The sequence below is a fragment of the Sebastes fasciatus genome, chromosome 11, assembly GCF_043250625.1.
Source record: "Sebastes fasciatus isolate fSebFas1 chromosome 11, fSebFas1.pri, whole genome shotgun sequence".
NCBI lineage: Eukaryota > Metazoa > Chordata > Actinopteri > Perciformes > Sebastidae > Sebastes > Sebastes fasciatus.
The window spans coordinates 23,514,475-23,536,291 of NC_133805.1; the positions used below are offsets into that span (position 1 = coordinate 23,514,475).

General features: G+C 40.0%; 1 protein-coding gene and 1 long non-coding RNA gene across 5 annotated transcripts in view; one reads left to right on the forward strand and one right to left on the reverse strand.

The window, feature by feature from the left end:
• Positions 1–21,817, reverse strand: part of pde1cb (phosphodiesterase 1C, calmodulin-dependent b) — a 115,292-nt gene that overhangs the window by 14,262 nt on the left and 79,213 nt on the right. For all 4 annotated transcript variants that reach the window (XM_074651675.1, XM_074651676.1, XM_074651677.1 and 1 more), the window contains 8 exons: positions 15,062–15,175; positions 12,819–13,001; positions 10,800–10,866; positions 10,534–10,650; positions 9,837–9,977; positions 6,285–6,385; positions 4,754–4,882; positions 4,130–4,231 (listed from right to left, as the gene is read on the reverse strand). In XM_074651675.1, the coding sequence (XP_074507776.1) occupies positions 4,130–4,231; positions 4,754–4,882; positions 6,285–6,385; positions 9,837–9,977; positions 10,534–10,650; positions 10,800–10,866; positions 12,819–13,001; positions 15,062–15,175 (954 nt within the window). The remainder of the gene's footprint in view (positions 1–4,129; positions 4,232–4,753; positions 4,883–6,284; positions 6,386–9,836; positions 9,978–10,533; positions 10,651–10,799; positions 10,867–12,818; positions 13,002–15,061; positions 15,176–21,817) is intronic.
• The window catches only part of LOC141777463 (uncharacterized), a 234,776-nt gene continuing 220,680 nt past the window's right edge, over positions 7,722–21,817 (forward strand). The window contains exon 1 of the long non-coding RNA XR_012595902.1: positions 7,722–7,923. This is a non-coding gene — a long non-coding RNA (uncharacterized LOC141777463). The remainder of the gene's footprint in view (positions 7,924–21,817) is intronic.

The window sequence follows — 21,817 nt, forward strand, 5'->3', positions numbered from 1 at the left end:
CAGCAGCCAACAACTACATCAAGTCAATATGCATGGCTATTGTTTTACAATAGACTTGGAAAAATGTGACCCTATAAAATGTGAACCTATTATTAAAGAGGACCTATTATGCATTTGTTCTTTTCCCCTTTCCTTTAGTGTGTTATCTGTTTTTTGTGCATGTTAAAGGTCTGCAAAGTTACAAAGCCCAAAGTCCAGGCCAAAGGGAGTTACTCTCCCCCACAGAAACACTGCTCCTGAACTGCCTGAAACATTTTGCTTGAAGTCCCGCCTTTTCTTACGTAACATGGTGATGTCACCAAGTACCCCATTTGCATAATACCTGCCTAGCGGCCAGTTTGGCACGCCCTCAAACAAGGCTAGTTAGAGTGGTGTGAGAACAATAAAGCGTCTTTTGAACATTAAAGCATGTAAACATGTTCTAACCCAAACCCAAGATACAACTATGCACCTGGAAATTAGCATAATAGGTCCTCTTTAAATGCAACACGTGCACAAAGAATTTGAACTAGATCACATCTACTGCAAACAAGATGTAGTGCAGAGCAGCAGATGGAGTATAAACTCACCATTGCAGGTTGCATAATTACAAAAGATGCATAGAAGTCAAATGTGCAAGATCCCTTAAAACTTATGTTTTTGCCATGGCTGACTGCAGAAGGGTTCAGGAGACTGCAGGTCTAGGAGCTTTAAGGATAAAGCTGGTGATATTGTCAATATGAAAAGTCCAAAACCAACAATGCGTTAGTCTGTGTCTTGATATTTTTTTGACTTCCCTACCCTGTCTCAGCCCCGAGTGCATTGGTTCCTATTGAAGACTTCAATCTTTATAAAAGGCTCACAAATATACCGTTTCATAAAAAAAGGCTTGGTAATCTTTTAAAACTAACATTACTCAAACACTAGTAAACACTAACGACTATTTTCAGTGGTGGATTAATACATATTTGGTAGTGAGAGGAAAGTGTGGGATTGACTCAAAATAAACTGCAGTGTGTGTTCATGTTAATACAGAAACCCAGCACAACAATGCGGCTCATTGATTAGTTTTAATAGCTTTTTGGGCAACAATGGAGCTGTAGGACAAAACTTATTATTATTGCATCATTGTGATAAATTCATTGTTGGTCTTTTCATGGGATCTGCTGACAATAAGACATCCTTTTTAAGTGTTGTGATGGCACTGATCAAATGGAGACACCCCCAAACTGTCAAACTGGTGACAGACAAGAAAATGCTAAAATATCTCTCTACTAATGCTCAGTAAACAGATGCTGAAATATACAAAGATGTCTATTATCATTTGCGTAAAAAAACATATGTACACCCACCTAAAAACAAAAAAAACACCTCCATCCAAAATAAATAAATAAATACTGTCTCCATTAGGCTAATCGGTTTTCTACGCTGGAACACAGTGTGAAGACGCATCATCTCACCTCATCAGACATCGGCGGTGTCTGAGATATCACCTGATAACCATATCAAAATATCATGTTTAATGGCCTGACGCATGAATGAACAGACACAGACCAATATGGAAAATAGGCACACCAATGAAAACGTGCACACACACACACACACAAGGTTAAATAGAGGTGAGAAAGACCGGCTCAAATATCCCCCCTCATTCCATTTGTGGCAGATCGAGTCTTAAAGTGCACTCAAAGCAGGCCTGGAGCAGACTGGTTTGAATTACTTCACATTAGAGTCTATTCAGCATTACAGCTTCCTGCAGACTGCAATTTCATTTATGTGCATGCGTGTGTGTGTGTGTGTGTGTACCCTATACTGTAGCTTGATGATTACGTTCCAGTCAGCACTCTTTGAAAATTGAGATATACTATATTCACAAGTATAGGAAGGAAGCATAATATTCTTGATTCCTACATATGTTCTCTGCTTATCTCCACGTTGCTGCTTTCTGAGCAGTCTTCTAGTGCTGTGCATTATCACAGTGAAAAGAGCACCCCGAAGGTCAACAAGTTTCTTCTCCCGTCAGCGCCGCAGCTACATCAGAAGTGATGACTCATCACGTCATATGATAGTTTGCTTGATAGCTCTCTTTTTATTTCTGTTTGCAAACGGCAGCTATGTGACTGCAATGTAGAGCCTGCTGTGCTCAAAATGTGTGAAAAGGAAGTTCTGGCTGCAGTCTGGTGACCTCGGGTGCAGCAAAAAAAAAAGAAAATCCATTAATTTGAAGCATATTCACTTCCTGTTGCGATAAAGCTGGCCTTGTCCAGTCCTCCTCGCACAGAATTCAACCGGGGTGAACTTTGACTTGCTGAATTGAAGAATAATTTATGTTCTTTATGTGATCTTTTTTATTTTTAATTTGGGGGAGGTCAACAACTGTTCTTGAGAAATGCCTAAAAAGGTTTACAACAAAGGGAGACTTATAATACTGTACAGACGAATTCAGATTTTTCTCAATTAAATTAAATATATTTGCCAACACTAAACAACTGCTATTGACTGCAAGTGGTGAGAATGTATTTATAGCTGCTTTTTGTGTCGAATGTTATCACCTGGTTGAATGGGCGTTATCACCGGTTATATACGAGTTAGAATGGGCCTGCTACACCTACTAGTATGTTCAGAATCATCTATTCACATGGTTGATCACGATACGAATACAAGACGACGACGTCGACCTCTAGAGGCCGTAGTAATTCTGACAGGAGCAGAGGAGGTGTGAGTCAGGTGATGTACTAAAGAGCGACAAAGCCCGTTTGGGGTGGCGGTCAGGGACGATGGATGGGACAAACACAGGACTTTCACCGGTTCGTGTCATGTGTGAAACCAAAATTCAACGTTGACTTATTTTGCTGTGTTTTTGTTACACAACTTACATGCTTATTTTATCCCAAATCATGATCTTCTCCTAAACTTAAACCTGCAGTAGGAAGAATGTTTTTTGACATCATCGGCCAAAAATTCCAAAATAACATTTCAGCACATTGTAATTCAAGCATTCTGGGAGAAAACTAGACTTCTGCAACTCCTCATGGCTCTGTTTTCAGGCTTTAAAAATCTAGCCTGTGACGGGAGACTTTGGCCAATCACAGGTCATTTCAGAGAGAGGGCGTTCCTATTGGCTGTTCATTTAACGGAGGCAGCTGTCAATCACTCGTGAACTCCGATCAAACGGTCAAACTAAGCAGCGCTGATCAAATATGAATCAATATTCTGTTACTGTAATGCCTATTTCTCGCCTCAAATGTTTTGCTCCGGCTCGTGGCGGTGCTTGGTATTTCCTCAACTTATCTCCACATGGCTGCCGGGTCACAAACTTACTCATTTTACAGCTAAACAGTATTTGATCAGCGCTGCCTAGTTTGACAGTTTGATCGGAGTTCACAAGTGATTGACAGCTGCTCAGAGACGGCAGGCTCCAGCTCGGTTCTGATTGGTTGTTTCCCTCCGGTCTGTGAAATCTTGCAGATGCCATTAGGAGCACCGGAGGACACAGAGGCACATGATTTCTTTCAGATTACCTGTCTCATGCACTACTGTCAGGATATAGTGACCGTTTAATAAAAATAACTTTCGAAATGGGTGTTATATAAATACAATGGTGCTGGTAAAGACAATATTACATAGTTTGTGGGAGGCAAATGTTTTCTAGCTGGCCGTCTTTTCTGTAGCAGCCTACAGTGTGCCAGCAAACCTGCCAGCAATATTTCTGTCGCCGGCTGTTTTTCACCACAGTGTGCAAATAAATTCACAATGCCAAATCTGGTGTGAGAGCACCATAACTCTGCTGCAGACTTCCAGCACAGAAAACACAAACTATCCTGTGTTTGTGCCTGAGAGGGCAATGCCTCGCTGTATACTTGTACTGTATAATGCATGGTATTTGGTACTATTTGGCCACAAAGTCCTCATTCCGTTTCTATATTTTATTTGGAGTAAACAAAACCTGAACAACAGATATCATCCCACTCCTTTTGATATAAACATGAATGTTTGTCGTGTTTGTGAATGTCTGAGTGCACCCTCAGGGCGGAGGTAATTGGGTTGTAAACAGCTGGAGGTTAGTACACAGCGGCTGATGGCAGGATTAATGACGATGTAAATTGCTGGGACGAGGGCAGGCAGTGTAAACAGTAGTGAAACTACTGACCCCTCAGGTTGTTGTAGGAAGTTCTTCATGGTCTTAACCTGCTGGAAGTGGCACGACATATCCGTGGCGAGCACCATCTCCACCACCAGAGCCCGCAGCTCTCTGGATGAAAACAAAGGAGAAAGGGAAAACATGAGCCATGTGCTGTATAATGAACTGTCAACAGGTAATAAAAGACGACTTATTTCGGAAGTCGCAAAAAGTAAATGAAGCCAGCCGACGCAGTTTTTGAGAGCTATTTATAATATCTGCTGTGACAAGCCCCGGCTTATGCCGTGAGAAATCGGATTGCAGCTGTCTCCTCTAATATATTATCACACATAACAGTTCCATTTCGCACAAAGTTGTTGGACCTTGAAGGTAATCCAACTTTTCACATTTTTACTCCACCGAGCACATTTGTTAATCTTGGAAAATAAGAGATAAGTTCATTTTGGGCTTTGAACAGGTGATGTGTACATTGTGAAACTGTTCTGCTTGACCTGCCTGGTTTCCACCTGACATGTCTATCTGTCTCTATGCTACAACATCTATGAGTTGTATTTCCCTTTGCTGTCACTCAGCTCCTTCATCTCTCTGTCTCTCTTCCTCTTATTGTCTTGTCTAAGTATCTCTCTCGCTGACCTCCAGTCATCCTTGGAGAGGTTGTAAAGGATGTTCATCTCATCGTCGTCCTGCAGCAGGCGGTAGGCCGCGCTGACATGGTGACTCTCCAACACTGAGCGATCATTGTACAGGATAGCTGTGTCTGACCTGTCAAAGAGAAAGCAAAGCAATAGTTCTATTGCTCTATATTGGAAAGAACAGCTTATAAAGAAATAATGAAACCCTCGATGTTGCAACATCTTCGTTTTATCTGTCAAAAGTGTCACTTAGCAGGAGCTCCACTGTAGAAAGGGAGAACAAAATCAAACAAACAAAAAAAAAGATTTTTCTTACCAAAAATATAAATAAAGCAATATACACACTTTCAAAGATGTACAGGTTGTACACAATATAAAACTGATTCAACTGCTAGTGCTCTATAAGATAGGACCCTCAGTATGTTATTGAAAATTGACCACTGCCACTATAGGGGTGGAGGGAAAATCGATACAGCATAGTTCCGTGATATTTTACGTGGCAACATTTTATCGATACATGGAAGTCACATATCAATCTCTTTTATATAAACTAATAACCTCTTAACAATCCAACGGCTACTATTCTGCCTTTCAGAGGTTGTAGCGGGCTCAGTCTTACAGCGAAAGTGAAGATACTGATACATGTCATCTTAGCTTGTCGGGAAGAATGCTAAATAACGCTCCAAAGTTACGCTAAATTTTGGTGAGGAAAATCTTGCATGGCCCTTTTCAAAGGGGTCCCTTGACCTCTGACCTCAAGATATGTGAATGAAAACTCTGAGATGAACAGAGTGGAAACTGTTTCTTACTAGATAAAACAGATGTTGACAAACTGCATAATTTGCAGTTGAAAAAAGGTAATAAATCGCAATATATCATCGCAATAGTCAGCATATTGCTAAATGTTTAAAATCTCAATAAGATTGTGTCGTGACTTGAGTATCGTGATAATATCGTATTGTGATAATATCGTATCGTGATAATATCGTATCGTGATTCCCACCCTTAACTGCCACTAAGGTGTTTGTAAAGATCAAGATTAGATAACTATCTAGTTCAGTGAGAGTAAATCAGTGAATTTGTTTGAAAATAAAACATTAAATAATCTGGAAGGTTTCCCTTTCCGAAATGTATCATGTATAGAAAACAATTATGGACAACACTATTAAATAAAGTTTTAGAAGTTCAACTTTGTGAATTAAAGTTATCTGGACAATTGTACGAAGAGCTGTAGAAAATGGACTTTTCGTGTGAAAGTAAGGATTCACTTGAGAATTGTATTAAGACGGTGTTTGTCAACAAAATGAGTAACTTTAATTATAATTATAAGGAAAGGTTTTGTTACAATGTGTTCTCTCCAACTCCAGTTCTCAAGGGCAAAGAGTCTGGAGTTCATTTGGACTCCCGTCCTGCCCCAGTGTTATTACTGCACTGCAGGCGATCTCAGTGTGATTGTAAAGCCCCCTCACTGCAAATGAAAACATTGATCGGGTGAGTCACAGCCATGCATTTTTGATTTTATGATCCATTACCTTGTCTGAATGTGGAAGTTGTTTGTGGTCCCCGTGTGCTCGTAGTCGTGCACCGCTGCCGCAAAGATCATGGCAAAGATCTCAAGCTCAGTCAACCAATGCTGCAGGCAAAAGAGGAGAAGAAGAAGACGAAGAAGAGGAGGGGGGGAGGGAAGAGGTGGGGTGTGAGGTGAAGATAATGAGGAGGAGGGGGATATTAAGAGAAGTATATAGAAGAGGGGGGGGGGGAATGAGATGGAAAAGACAGCGACATCGACAGGAGAGAAGGAGGGGAAAGTAATGAACAGAAGAGGAAAGAATGGACAGAAATTAGAGGAGAGAAATGAGAAGCCAGTGAATGGAAAAAAAGGGAGAATGCAGGGAGTGGTACATCACGACAGAAAGATGTAGAGGAGAACAGTGATATAAAGGATGCAGAGGGAAGTATTTGGCATGAGGAATACATTACCGTCAGGGATAAAAGAAACAAATGGGGAGGAGAAGATAGAGGAAAGGTCAGATGAGCAAAAAGGAAGCTTTAAATAAGACAAGCTCTATTGAGAATCACATTTTAAACTGTCACTTTAACACTCCTTCCCCTCAGACAGGGTCTAGGTCTGGTTCGTCTCTGTTACCAAATATAAATGAAAAAGTCAAACTGTCTTTAATTACATTACGAGTTAATGCCGTCACAATACCTTTCAGCTAAAGTTGCTTATTGCTGTTTTTATTGTGTGTACAGCCCTTTGAGGCATGCTTTGTTATATTGGGCAATAATAAACTTTAACTTGACTTGACAAGGTGAGGATGCACATAATACTTTTCTATTTACGCTTTTTTTTAGGTCAAGTTTAAACCTTTTAAGACACGATTCGTGACTACAGCAAAGAGGAGGATGATGTGAAAGTAGCAGCAACTGTGAAAGGAATAGCTCGACGTTTTGGGAAAGGTGTTTATTTGTTGTCTTGTCGAGAGCAAAATGACAAGATCAATACCACTCTCACCCACTCTGTTTGTACGGTGAATATGACGCTGCAGCCAGCAGCCAGTTAACTTCGCTTAGAACAAAGACTGGAAACAGAGGGAAACATCCAACCTGACTAGCTGCACCTGACACATAACCCTGCCTAACACCACAACATGTGATTCTTACAGTTCAGTTTTTGTGTGATATGATGTGTTAGTTAGATGGCTGTCAATCGATTCAAATATTTATTCGCGATTAATCACATGATTGACCATAGTTAACCACGATTAATCGCAAATTAATCGCACATTCTTTATCTGTACAAAATGTACCTTGATGGGAAATTTATCATGTATTTAATACTCTTATCAACATTGGAGTGGGCAAATATGCTGCTTTATGCAATTGTTTGTGTATATTTTTTACTGGAAATCAATGAACAAGACAAAACAATGACAAATATTGTCCAGAAACCCTCACAGGTACTGCATTTAGCATAAAAAATATGTTCTAATCATAACATGGCTACCTCAAACCCAACAGGCAACAACAGTTGTCAGTGTGTCAGTGTGCTGACTTGACTATGACTTGCCCCAAACTGTATGTGATTATCATAAAATGGGCATGTCTGTAAAGGGGAGACTCGTGGGTACCCATAGAACCCATTTTCATTCACATATCTTGAGGTCAGAGGTCAAGGGACCCCTTTGAAAGTGGCCATGCCAGTTTTTCCTCGCCAAGATTTAGGGCAGGTTTGGAGCGTTATTTAACCTCCTTCAAGTTAGTATGACATGGTTCGTACTAATGATTCCTTAGGTTTTCTAGTTGATGCCAGCCATTTCACTCTAGCTTTAAAACTGAGACCACTACAAACTAAAAATCGCAAATTGCGTTAAAGAAATTAGTGCATTAAAATAAATTTGCCTTAAAGCGTGATTATGGCGTTAACTTTGACAGCCCTAGTTGATTAGTGAGCTTTAGGTAGGTGGATTTTGTTACCTTCTCACAGAGCTAGGCTAGCTGTTTCCCCCTGTTCCCAGTCTTTATGCAAAGCTAAGCTAACCGGCTGCTGCTGGTAGCTTCATATTTACTGTAAAAAATAGTGTTCATTTAGTCTAAGTCTTAGTCCTGAGCTCAAAAGTCCAAGTTTGTATTAATCCTATTTAGTCAACCTCATCGTTTTTATGTTTCATTTTAGAGAGGTGCTGATTTGATTCTGCAATTTGTTTGGCCTTAGTTGTAGTGTTGTACTAGACTGTGTTGCTACCATTTGCATAAACTGCATAAGATAAGATAACCAATATTTAGTTTTAGTTTTTATCTTTTAATTCCATTTTAGTCACCTCTTTTTTCGTTAACGTATTATAGTGAAATTAACACTGCAGTCATGAGAGTATTTCTTCCTCGTCTAATTCTCGGCAAGACAGTAAATAAGCGTATTTCCCAAAATGTCAAACTATTCCTTTAACTGCCAGAAAAAAACAGTAATTGTGAAAATTGAGTTTCATCATGTGAGCAACACCCACACAACCACCTGAATCTAGAGGTAAAGACATCAATGACCAAAAGGCTGTGAATAGTATGTACCTGCATGTGTGTGATTGTATTTATAGGTGTTGATGTTTAATGTGTGAGTGGCTGCAGCATCCAAACACCTGTGAGTGGGAATTTTCCTCTGAGATGTGCATGCATCTGAGTGCACTCACGTACACAGAGTGGGGATTTAGCTCAGGACGCCCAGTCGATATTGGTGACTAATCAACAGTGGGGGATGGGGGAGTCATTAAGAACGGGGAGTGGGGGTCGGGAGGTGGATGGGGGCAAGATGGCCGATCCATCCTTCAGTATATTTCCTCACGGGGCCGGCTTTATGAATGACCTGTTGATTGTTGATTTAATGGAGTCTGGAGGGCCTGCGAAATGATAGATGCTGTTCTCCTGCTCTCCCAGGAGCCCGTGGTTCTAGCAGTAATGTGGTTTACTTCGCAAGGCGCTGCCCAAAGAAACGCATCATGTCGACAGCTGTCGCAGCCACCTTATTAAGGTGATTAAATAAAAACACTGGAAGCGGGGGCGGCCAGCTGGTTGGCTGGTTTGGGACTTTGAACTCGGCTTTAGCGAAGCTACGGTTTTTTTGGAATGAAATCAGCATCTGAAATGCCCTAAAGTCACTCCGGTGGGAAGCAGTGAAATATAGGTCACCAGATGGAAAAGGAACAAAAGCAACTTGAAATATGAAGGGCAGTAATGAGGCAACGTTTGGGCAAGACGACAGAAAACATTTGACTTCAAATGTTGAGCCGATGACCATTAATGAATGTCACATTTTGACAGATATTCTAAGAAATGCGGGTTGATGTTCTCAAAACCTGCCCTGAGCAAGACTGGGATGTCTTGTTTCTCTAATGAAAGAAAATAAAAAACAAGCCCTATTTAGAAGATGACATGTCAGACAAAGCTACAATTAGGCTCGCATACAGCAGCTGACAGAGATGTTCTGAACACCATGTGGATAAAATGATTTCCTACTGTGAACCAAACCTGTAACGCCTATATGTTCAACTGGTTTCTATGGGTGTTTAACATGCAGGTCAAATCCTACTCACCACCATGCCAGTCTTGAGTAGCAAGTAGTGTACAGTCTGTGTGACATCAGCAGCGTGCATCAGGTTGTGGTAGGGGTTTTTATGTTTGCTGTATCCCACTTCTAGGGCCTCCACGAACGACACCACCGCAGAGATCGGGATCTGACAGCAGACAAAAACAACAGCGAATGACTACCAGTTCAAAAAAACACTGCAGACAGTAAAAAAAACTTCTTAAAGCTATTGAGCGATTTAAATGATGAGCGCATACAATTTCAATGCACGCACAGTCCCCTCAGCATCTGAAATTGATGTCATAAAATCGCGGATCGTGAATCATTTAGGCTACTGCAGACCACGATTACATATTCATGTCGGCTTCATTGCCAATGTCATTTACTCTAAGATGCTGTCACTTAAAGTGGAGTGTCCTCAGCTATAAGATGCTGTGGAAAATTATTAGTATCAGATGAGATAAAGTATGTCCAACCCCCTTCATAATATGGTCATTGTTGAAATACAACACGATCTAACACTTAAGAGACGGAGAAGTAAGTGTGCTGACTTCCATCATATCAGGCTCGGTGAAGGGGAACTGGGAAGGTTATTGTGATCTGCACTGAATATATCTAGTTTCTCCTTGTTTTAATGACACAAAGCAGTGACCAGTGGTGTATATATATACATATTAAGGTATGTTATATCCTTGTGGCTTTACCTTGAAACGACTAATGAGGTCGTATCTCGTGAGCAACTCGTAGAATATGAATTTAAGTGCGTGCTCCCCGCTGGCCTCGTTTAGAGCGAACACGTCAAACGACCACTTGTCAACATGCTGTGTGGGGAAGAAAGAAAATCACATAATGACATTGCTGCTCCTCTAACAATGTATTCATTCAAAGTCTTGTAAATAGCTGTGTAGTTAGTGTACAAACGTTTCATATCTGTGTGCTTCTGCTTGGATGTGTGTGCACGTGTTAATACCTTAAGCACAGATATGACAGAAGGGGGGTAGCTGAGTCCCACCATATTGGAGGTACGTCGGTACATCCTGTTTGGATGAGATAACAACATCAAATGAAGCGCACCGCTGAGTTTAAACACCAGAGGTTACCACACCGGCCCCCAAACCACAGCCTGCGAGGTTCCCCACCAAGACCCGCTATAAACCCTCAAATCAACACAACTCAGCAGGAAGCTGTGTTGAAAAGGTTAAGTTGAGAACAGCACCTGCAAGTCAGCTTTTTTTTTTCACACGAGGGATAGAACATAGATTCATTTAATCACTAAATGCCAAACAAGCTCTGTAATTCTCCATGACATTAGTGGAGTCATTAGAGGTAGTTGGAAGGCAAAGTTGGTGTACACTGTGCAGGATCTCAAAAACAGTGGAATACAACAAATAATGCCCTTATTTTGAAAGTATATGTCTTACAATAGCTTCTATGAACGCAACTAAATATCAAGCTGGCCATTTTGTCCGTTCAAATTTAAAATGGTGGACACATCATGTTTCATCTCAGTTCCACCTTGTCATTTTCATCCTCCCCTTCCCAATCTTTCCTCATTGTGAACGTCTGAAAACAGACGGCCCCTCTGTAAAAACAGATTAAGAAAGATTATAGCTTACATGTTTGAGGCTTTCTGATTTGAACAAATGCATGTTGCATGTTAGTGTGTGATAAAGCACAGCCTCGGAGAGAGAGGGAGCCGTTTGCAACTCTCTGAATGATTGTGTTTAGCCGGGCTTGCCAAGGCTGTGATGATGTATGGTGGACTCAGGTGAGCGAGTCACTGTGGAGAGGATGCACACACATATTTCCAACAGATTGAGATGTTAAAGGACCAGACCAGTTTTCAAACCCAGCTGTAGCGCTGTGGAGTTTTGAATTGTCTTTTTCAACCTTCTCGGCTGCCACTATGTTTTCATTCGAGTACACATACAAGTTCAGAGAGATTTGAGAAATATGCAAATCCACAATAATCCAACCTAGACAATTTCCTGTATCCAAAATTACTCCCCTGTTCACTTACAGTATTCACTACTCCCTAAAGATCACTCAATAATTTAGCAGTAAATTGAGATTCCAGACACTCATAAATCATAGTTGTTTTACATCATCATTGAAGTGTTTTGTTGTACAATTTTGGCATCTATAAAATGCAACACATTGCATTGTGTGATTGTTATCAGAAAGCAGTGTACATGGTTACATTGTGGACATTAAGTGTTGTGTAAATGTCACACAATTTAGACACTGAAATAAAATGGAGAATAAACATAGTGCACTGTATAAGGGCTGCAACTAACAATTATTTTCAATATCAATTGATCTGCCGATTAATTTCCTTATTAATCGATTAATTGTTTGTTTATAAAATATCAGAAAACAGTGAAAATGTCCATCCAAATATCCTGCATGTTGTCATTAAATGTCTTAATGTCTCAAAAATATTCACTTCGTTATGAGACCAAGAAAAGCAGCAAATCCTGATCAAATCATTAGAGAACCTGGAAATAACCTGTCAAATATTAAAAATAACAGCTGATTGACTTTCTTTCAATGGACTAATTCTTGCAGCTCTACACTATATGGTAAATAGAAGGAGATTTTGGACATAGTTATTGTGTTCACTGTGTTGGATTATCTACAGAAAGTTCAGTCTCTACATGTTTTCATATCAAACGAAAATACATTTCTGCCCGGAAGGTTAGAAAATCTAATTTAAAAAGGCTAAAACACTTTGTAAAATGTCAGTAATGTAAAGGGTATGTGAAGAAAATGCAATGAAACGTGTACAACAACGTGGTTGTGCATTCATTATTCAACTAAAGATGTTGATAGAACTCCTTTAAGTCTGTCTGGGCTTCACCTGATAGATGATAGATTTGCGATTTCAGTAAGGGAAAGATAAAGGTGACAATCCATATTAATTATTCAACATCGATGACTACTTGCCGATATGTGAATGCGTGCTTGTGATTAACACACACAGGTTTACCTCTCAACAAATATGCCAGCCTGGACGGCGTGGACGATGCTGCGGAAGCGAGGTTTCTCTTCATTGCGGCGCAGCATCAGGCCCATCTGGCGAGTGAAGGTGGAGGCCAGCCAATCCCGCACCTCTGAGGGCACCGACTCTGACTGGATGTCACTGAGCTCATCCTCTGTGTCCACCAAACGCCTGAAGGGAAGGAAGAAGGGAGGGATGTTAGGTAAAAGATGAAACCACGTGGAGAAGAAACAAAGGAAGGGGAAAAACAGACAGATGCTGAGAGGGCTTACTGAAATATTTGGCATTTATCACAGCTCTACTTTCACAGGGGATCAAACTCAAAATCCCAGCGCTGTCCATCAAATAATATCACCTCTTATATAACATCAAAACATCCCAGGCCTCTTGAAACACCAGGATGGGGAGTATTCAAATCCAATTGTGTGGCATAATTCCCCACAGCTACCCTGTTGTGTTGACATGTACAGCGGATCAAGAGCAAAGCCTGTTGGTCTCCACCCACTGAACTGAATACATGTTCTTATGGCAAAGAGAAAGCATTCACATCGCACTGATAATCACGGTGCTACATGGATTCTGCACTGGATAGGTCATCATCCTCCATCCTGGAGTGGTCGTGCCATCGCCGGCCCTAATCTGGTGGGATCTAGATGACGAGAGGCTTATATAATTCCATAAGCCTGGTCATATCTTGGATGCTGGAGCTGCACTACACTATTGACATACATTGACCTTGTATATTCCCTAACCTTAACCATACCGTAACAACGATCTTTCCATGATCTTAGCCAAGTCATTGTCTTAACCTAACAACTGTATAGGGGGTGTCAGATCAGTTATTTTGTTGTTTAGGGATGAGACTATACATCTGACCACATTTGTCACATAAACATCATAGTCATCGGTGTAAGAAGTATTTAGGTTATTTACTGAAGTAAAAGTAGTAATAACACTGTAAAAATACTGCATTACATTTAGAAGTCTTGCATCCAAATGTTACTTAAGTAAAAGCACAGAAGTAAGTCAGAGTTAATATTACTCCGCCAAGGAGGTTATGTTTTCGGTTCAGTTTGTTTGTTTGTCTGTTTGTCATGATTACGGAAAAACTGCTGGCCCAATTTTCATGAAACTTTGTGGAAGGGTGTAGCTGGGGCCAAGTAAGAACCCGTTACATTTTGGACCGGATCCGAATCACGGGGCGGATACACAAATTCGCTTTCACTTTCGTTAACATGACGAGATAGGGCATTTGGTCTGTGCTCTCCAAGTGCCCTTCTAGTTATATTATTGAATCATTGTTATTGATGCATGAACATGTAAGATGTAGTTAAAAGTTGTAATTGGTCATGGTGGAGTTAATTTTTACTGTTTCGTATGCTTTTGGGTAGTTTAATCTATGACTAGAAAGGCACTCGGAGGGCACAGACCTCCGCCAAGGCCAAATGTCAAAAATAACTTATGTATCCCCCTTTATTCTGATCCACACCAAAATCGAACAGGTTTTTCCTTGGTTCATGCTACACCCTTCCCCTAAGTTTCATGAAAATTGGGCCAGTAGTTTTTCCGTAATCCTGCTGACAAACAGACAAACAAACCAAACCGAGAACAATACCTCCTTGGCGGAGGTAACATTACATACTTTATCTGAAAAGATAGTAAGTACTAGTAACTATAGCTGTTATATAAATGTAGTGGAGTAAAAAGTACAATATTTCGCTCTGAAATTTAGTGGTAAGTAAGTACAGAACTTCAGTAAATGTACTTTATAAGTAGTTTAGAGTTAGACTTGGGAACCGAAAGGTCGCCTGTTCAAGTTCCCCATGGACCGAGTGTGGACTGGTAGCTGGAGAGGTGTCAGTTAACCTTGAAACTGTTCTCCGGGGGCTGTATAGTAGCTGCCCTCTGCTCCATATATACTGTATATACTTAGATGGGTTATTTGCAGTAGCTAAATTTCACTGTGCTGTGCCATGTAAAATGTGTGACAATAAAGTTGGATTTACAGATATACATTTAGTGTATCATTCGTCATAATGGTGTGAGATTCTGTAACCAAGCTGAGACAAAATGGTTAAGATGAAACTAGGAATTACAGCACAGGTCAACTGCCATACTATTGATCGTCATCCATTTTCCAAAGTCTGTTTTTTATCAGTGCTGCGCTGTTGTTCTGAATAAATGAACCATGTCAATACTTGTTCCACTGTAGAAAGCTATTGTTTTCTTACCTCGTCTCCTCGATGTAAACGGATTCCAGCACCGACGCTGCATACTCGAGGTTTTTCTTGAGGTCAGTGAGGGAAGCCTCTCCTCTCTCCAGTTGCTTCACCAGACATCGTAATCTAAAACAGACATTCAACAGTCATTTAACAAATGGAATTACTCCCTTGCCATCTTGACATGATAAATTAATTGCAACGATATTGGATTAATGTGGTCTGGGTTCCTGGTGTGCGCTAGGCAACATTTTTGTTGTCTTCTGTGAAAATAAACCTCTTGGTCTAAATCACAAAGTGGGACAACAATAGACAGCAAACATAATACTATTTGACCAATAAGCTGAATTTAATTGTGGTGTTGGGTAAAGTACAACCTGGCCAGCAGTGAGCCAACACAAAGCCAGAGAAATCTGGTGTTTTTATTTTTCTATTTCTGATTTGGTGTTTACGTCGGCAGTGGCCGTAACAATCAGCTAGCTCCAGAGCGCTGGTATCGTGCATGCTGGCTCACTACTGGGACACCTAATGGGAATGAAGCCATTATTACCGTTATTAGTTCCATGTGTGCATTTCCTGCTATGACAAGCCAACATGTCTGCAGACTCTGGTTGGACTCATTTGCATGTGTTGGCTATTTGAAATTAAAATAGCTTTAATATTGCAGTTCTCGGTGCTCCTACAGTACTACGTGGCTTTTCATTTTATTAGATTGCATAACTGGATCGTGACACTTGTTTTGCCCTTGACTGGTTCAAATTCTATTTGTGTAATCTTGAGCACTCCCACAGTAACTCATAAAGACAGCAAAGTGTTTTAAAAAGTTATTACAGCTTTAATGGTGGCAGAAATGTCTAAGCAATTGCTGATTTTGTGCGTGACAGTTTAAACGTTAGCTTAAAAAATACTGCTAATCACCGCATATACCAGCTGGGTTTATGAAGTGTTCTATGTATAGTTAACTGATTTTACACTACAGTATAATGAGGCTCTTTCCTGCATGCAAACTGTATTATGTGGTGTAGGTTTACCTGGAAAAAAATGAGTAAATTTAATATTTCATTGCAAAAGTGTGATATCACTGAAACGATCAAACACCATCTTCTCTGTGATATATTTTTCAACACTAATTCACTTGTGGCTACAGATCAATGTGTGTAATGTTATTTCAAATAATCTCGGGCCCTGGCAAAAACCCACTATAAATAGACACCAAAGAGCAAAGCAACTTAACATCAATTTCTGCACAGTGCAACCTCTTGCTGTATACCACCTGCTGCTGTGCTGGAGGTCACGCGCTCCCTTTCACAGTGAATGCCCACAGAGGCTACGCTTGTTGTTGAATTATTAAGCAGAAAGGTGGAGAGAGTAGGAGGTTTCAGATGCTCACATTGATTACATTCCCTGGCATCGGTTGCAATTTTGACCAAGTAAATGCTGCAAAATGTTTCTGTGAAGAAGGTTGGGGGAAAAAAGTCTCAATCTAAATATTCATGATTGTAGTTTGGCTCCATTTATTTATTTTTTTATGGCCAAAGTTGGGGTTGGGGTTTGAATGTGTTGTGTGTACTTTACAGAAGTGAAACATCCCCTACATGCTACCAGAACATTTTCAACGCTGAGCAGACTTTCTTTTGTCAAAAGAAGCCCTCAAAAATGGAGGAATAGTATGCAATCTAACTCTATATCTATCTGCAAAGCTTCAATGTGAAACACTCACATATACTATCTGCTGTGCAATAATATCAGGTGGGAAATGGTGAAAATATTCTGGGTATTTCCTCAAGTCCACCTCTGCAAAAGCGCCACAAAGTCAGAATTTACATATTCATGCAGAAATGGCTGTTTCCCACAATTTCATGGCAATCTATCCCATAGTATAGCAGGCATTTCACTATAAATCAAAAAATATCAACCTATAGGGGATCATCAAAGTCATAAGAACACATTGTCTGGGAACCATGAATGTCTGTTCAAACATTCATGGCAAACCATCTGTCAACAGACAGACCAGCATTGCCATTCATAGAGCCATGTGACATAGTGACGCCCAAAGGCAAAACATCTGATTGCACGAACAAGATGAATCTGTTCCTTTAAATAGGCCCTGTGGAGGTTTCTTGTAAATAAACAAAAGTAATGTTCACTTGCAGGGAAAAAAAGGGGGGCCAGAGCACACTGATAGGCTTGCAGTCTGACTGACTTTTGTTCACATCCAGTGTGTATCCTTGAGGTCTAACAAATGTGTCAGGTGTATTTCCTTCATCATAAAACATTTGCAAAGCTGATTGTTTTTTTTAAAGTATTTTACATCCTGTATTGTTTACATCCATGTTTTCTAACTTGCAGTCATTTTCTTCCCTTTCTTTGCTGGCACATTGCAGCATATCTTGGCGTGTTACCGCCTTCTGTTGATCACTGTTGAATAGCGTGACAGCATTGTTAGCATAAGATAAACAAAAAAAAGGACCCACTCAGAAAAAAAAAGACTCTATAGAGCTATTAGAGATCTAAAACCTCTAAAGAATCTTTAAATATGATAACAGCTCTTTCGCGTGCTGAAATCTCTCTCTTGAGCTGCTGACAGCTATTTTAGGAATCATAAGGAAGTGAATGGATGGAGGGTAAGCTGCAACTCTACAATCACAGCACATGTCATTTGGTTGGCACTAATGATGGTTATTAAGAACAGCTGTGTGCCAGTGAGCTGCCCTGCTAATACACAAGAATAGAAAAAAATACCCTACCTCCTTCAACAAAGCTCCTTGTCATACTATAATTCACCATAAATGTGGAAAATTTGTTCTGTTGGTCTTTGACTTTACATCCGGAATTGCAGAGGTGCAGGCACGCTGTAGTCACTTGGAAAGCCCGCGACATCAGCACATGTAGCCTACTGAAATAAATGTCTCTGGTGAGTGCTTCTGTAAAAATGCTTTGTCACAGGCTCATTGCTTTTGTTCGGTTGACAATAGACTAAACTGAATGGCCAATCAATTTTTTGTTGTTCACTCAAAAGATAATTTACCAGATGTGGAGCATCCAGGAGGGCTTTATAGTGAGAATTAATGCTTTTTCAACAACAATTTAGAGAAAGACATCTCTTTGTGCATTGCAGGATGCAGGACAAAAGTGAAAATCTGATACAACCATTCAAAAATAAACTCTGTCGACTACAGGCTTGTGATGATGAGCCGAGTGCCAAAACGTACGATGAATCAATGTCGCTGACATCCAAAACAAAATTGGCTCATTTCACCTGCTGTCATTACCAAGGGAGGCAACACGCTCGGGTTAATAGCACGGGTCAGGCCCAAAGTAACTCCCGGGCACAGAGCCAACTTTGGGAAATTCAGTTTAAGCCAGAGGAAAAGCCGCTAGGGTGGAGGGGCAACAGCCTGGTAATTTGCTATGGCTTAACACTTAGTAGTCAGGCAGCGAACTCATTTTTTCAATTCCTTTCATTATCAACTTCTCACTCTTGATTTAAGTGCTCCATGAGAAGTTAAAGGGAATCTACTCTCTGAGAGTTTTGTAAGTCAAACAAATTGAATCACATGGATTCAAATTGTTAATAACAGCAAAAAATTAAAAGAGAAGTAAACGATTAACCGACAGATGGGATATACTGCACATAAACATTATAGTGTATAAGATGCTTTTAAGGCTTCAAATAATAATTTTCATTATTAATTAATCTGTTAATTACTTATCTTCTATAAAATGTCCGAAAATTTTGAATATCCAAATTCAAAGATGTTCAATTTACAATGAAATAAAACAGAGAAAAACAGAAAATCCTTACATTTCACAAGATGGAACCAGAGTGTTTGCATGGTAAATGACTTAAAGGATTAATCAATCAACCAATCGCTCAATTGTTTCAGATCTAGATGCTTTAAATTTTAAGAAACCATGTGATAGGTATTAATGAACCAGATAAAGTTATGCAGTGGTGATACTGTAGAGCAGCACAGTGCATGTAGGAATATAAATGTAAATACTGACACTAATGTGTGTAAAAATATAAACAGAAGTTATTAAGTATATATAAAGAGTATTGCCTTGAAATACATTCTGCTCAAACTGCTATCCTGAGAATATTGCTAATACATATATATGAGATGCGGTTGACAGTAGTGATAAATATGGTGAAGGCAGTGGACTCAGCTGCTTCTGTATGTGACTTCCAACATTTATACGGCACAGACGTTACGAGCCGAGCTTAAGCCAAGCAAAAATATTAATGTTTGAAACAAACTGAGTACATAGAAGGAGAGCAGAAATGTGGTTTATAGACATATTGAGGTCACTGATGGAATCCGTTCAAACCGACACAAATTCAAGCTGATCACAGTTGCTATTTTCTCTGAAAGATTACAATATAAAAGCTGCTGTTTTCTGTGAAAGATTAAGATAAAATTTCTTTGTTTGATACGCCGAAGATAGATTTTGCGTGCAGTATCATTGAAAAGGTTAAGCACGGAGACTGTGGGTCTTCTCCTGAAATCTACAATCATCTCCACACATTAATCTGTAAGAGTAAAGAGTCTAAAGATAGAGTGTCATACGTTGTGAACAGATTGAAAAGCCCTCTGGGACAGATTAGTGATTTGGGGTTATATAAATAAACCTGTTGTGGCTGCACCAGAATACAAGCAGCTCAAACTCCTGTGTCATCTCAGTCTGAACAACGCTGTGTCATCTGCAAACTGATGTAGTTTGACAGAGAGCTTTTATTGGAGGTGCAGGAGGAAACAGCCCACAGCCCTGACCAGCTCCATATGAGTTCAGGGTCATGTGTGCTTCTCAGACTTATTATGTGATGTCTCCTGTTTGACAGCTCAATATTTCACTGACAGCTGCAGCCGAGCAGGGTAAGCTGGTAAAGCTTGACCTGTAGGAGCTCTGATATTACCACCTAAAAAATCCTGACATGTGTACTTGAGCTGTCATGATTTGAGAAATGAATGTCATCACATACCTTTGGGCTTTATATGTGAACTGTAACTGGTTTAATAGTGAGTCTGTGCTGGCTGGGAAGTGGATTATGGCAGTTTTTTCAAAGGTATTTTAACTGCAGAGGTCAGAGTTATAGGGCTTTTTAGGTAGGATTAGTACATTTATGATTGGAAAATCAATATTTTAGCAGAATAGGCACATCAGTTTGCTTTTTATTCCAAGTCAAATATCAGACTTCAGGGCTTTTTCAACTTTTTTTTATTATAGTATAGGAAACATTAATCACCAGCTACAATCATGCAGCACCTCCTAACCATAGTCTCATGGATGTTTTTTCCAACTAAATTGACAAATTCCAGTGGCCGCTAGGTTAAGCAGGCCAGGGACAGAGCAAGGCAAAGACATGAGCCTCCAGCTGTCTGCCTCTATATCTGAAGATGAGAGATTTATTTGTTTTCCCTCAGATAGGGTGAGCAGAGAGCCCAGAGAGGAGATTAGAGTCGGTATTCAGTATCTTCCTCCTCTATTCTTATTGCCTCCAGTTCTTTGGCCCCAACTGACCTGCTCAAAAAGAGAAGAATGGAAATACAAAAAAATGAAAGGACTGGTGTCAAACTAGAGCCGCCCTGCAGTATACGGTGGGGCTCCACAATGCTCAACCTCTCGACAGCTGTTGTGACAGCCAGAAGAGAACATGAAAAGAGAGAAATTAAACAGCAGAGAGTAACGTAGCAACAGCTTTTTCCTTCCTCTAACAATTGCTTTGTCACTCAAGCAAAAAAAAACTCCCTGCATACCCGCAGGGAAAAACATAAAAAAAAAAATGAAATGTATTCCATTCTGACCTAACTCATAATAAAAACAGGCCCATTTCTGCTTTGAGAAGCCGCAGCAACAGTCAGAACCTATTTTCCACACCGCAGAAAGCAGGGGAGAGGATAAATGGTGCTGGTTGAGCAGAGAGCGCTGCCTGGATGCAGAAATTGGTCACCGCCTGTGTTCCAATGACATTCTAGCCTAGATGGTGTGTAATCAATGGCTTGGGGTCAATGTAATCACCCGGGGAGATTAGCGTGCTTTCAGGGAACACACACAGGTTTTCAGGCTGATAAGCGTAAAACAAGGCCTGTAAAAACATGATGACTCAGTTAAGCCGTGGTACCACTTATTCTGCAGCCTCGACTGTGATTTGTTACTGCAGCGGAGAAGAGGTTCATCAATAAAATACTAGAGTCCTGGGACTTCTACATTTTGGCAAGACAGATGAGGTGAAGCAGGAATCTGAGACATGGTTTAATCTGGAGTTGGCCTCTGATCAACAGAACACAGCTCACTGTTTTCTACTGTAGTGAGCATTCAATTAAACTCTATTTAACTCATTGGATTTCCTCTACAACATACAGATCAGCCATCGTAAATGGCTTGCTGTTGGAAGTAGTAGTAGTGTTGTATTTGAATGGAATGAACTGATATGTTTAAGTAGTTGTAGCATCTTTGAATTATTCTGATGACATACATTTGTTTTTGAAGGAAATTAAACAATTCCACTGATTCCACCAAAGTAAGTTTGCATTTACTTGTATAGAAGTTTTTTATACTGTCTGCCCCACAGTAGACAGCAATTAAAAAATTATGATCAAAAAGTAATTTTGAATTAGATCTGAAATAAGTCAATCTATCAATTTACAGAAAATCTCTATACAATTTTGATAACTGATTAATCATTTAAGTAATTTTTCAAGCAAAATGTCTTATTTTCTGTTCCAACTTCTCAGTTGTGATGAGTTGCTGCTTCATTTTGTCTTA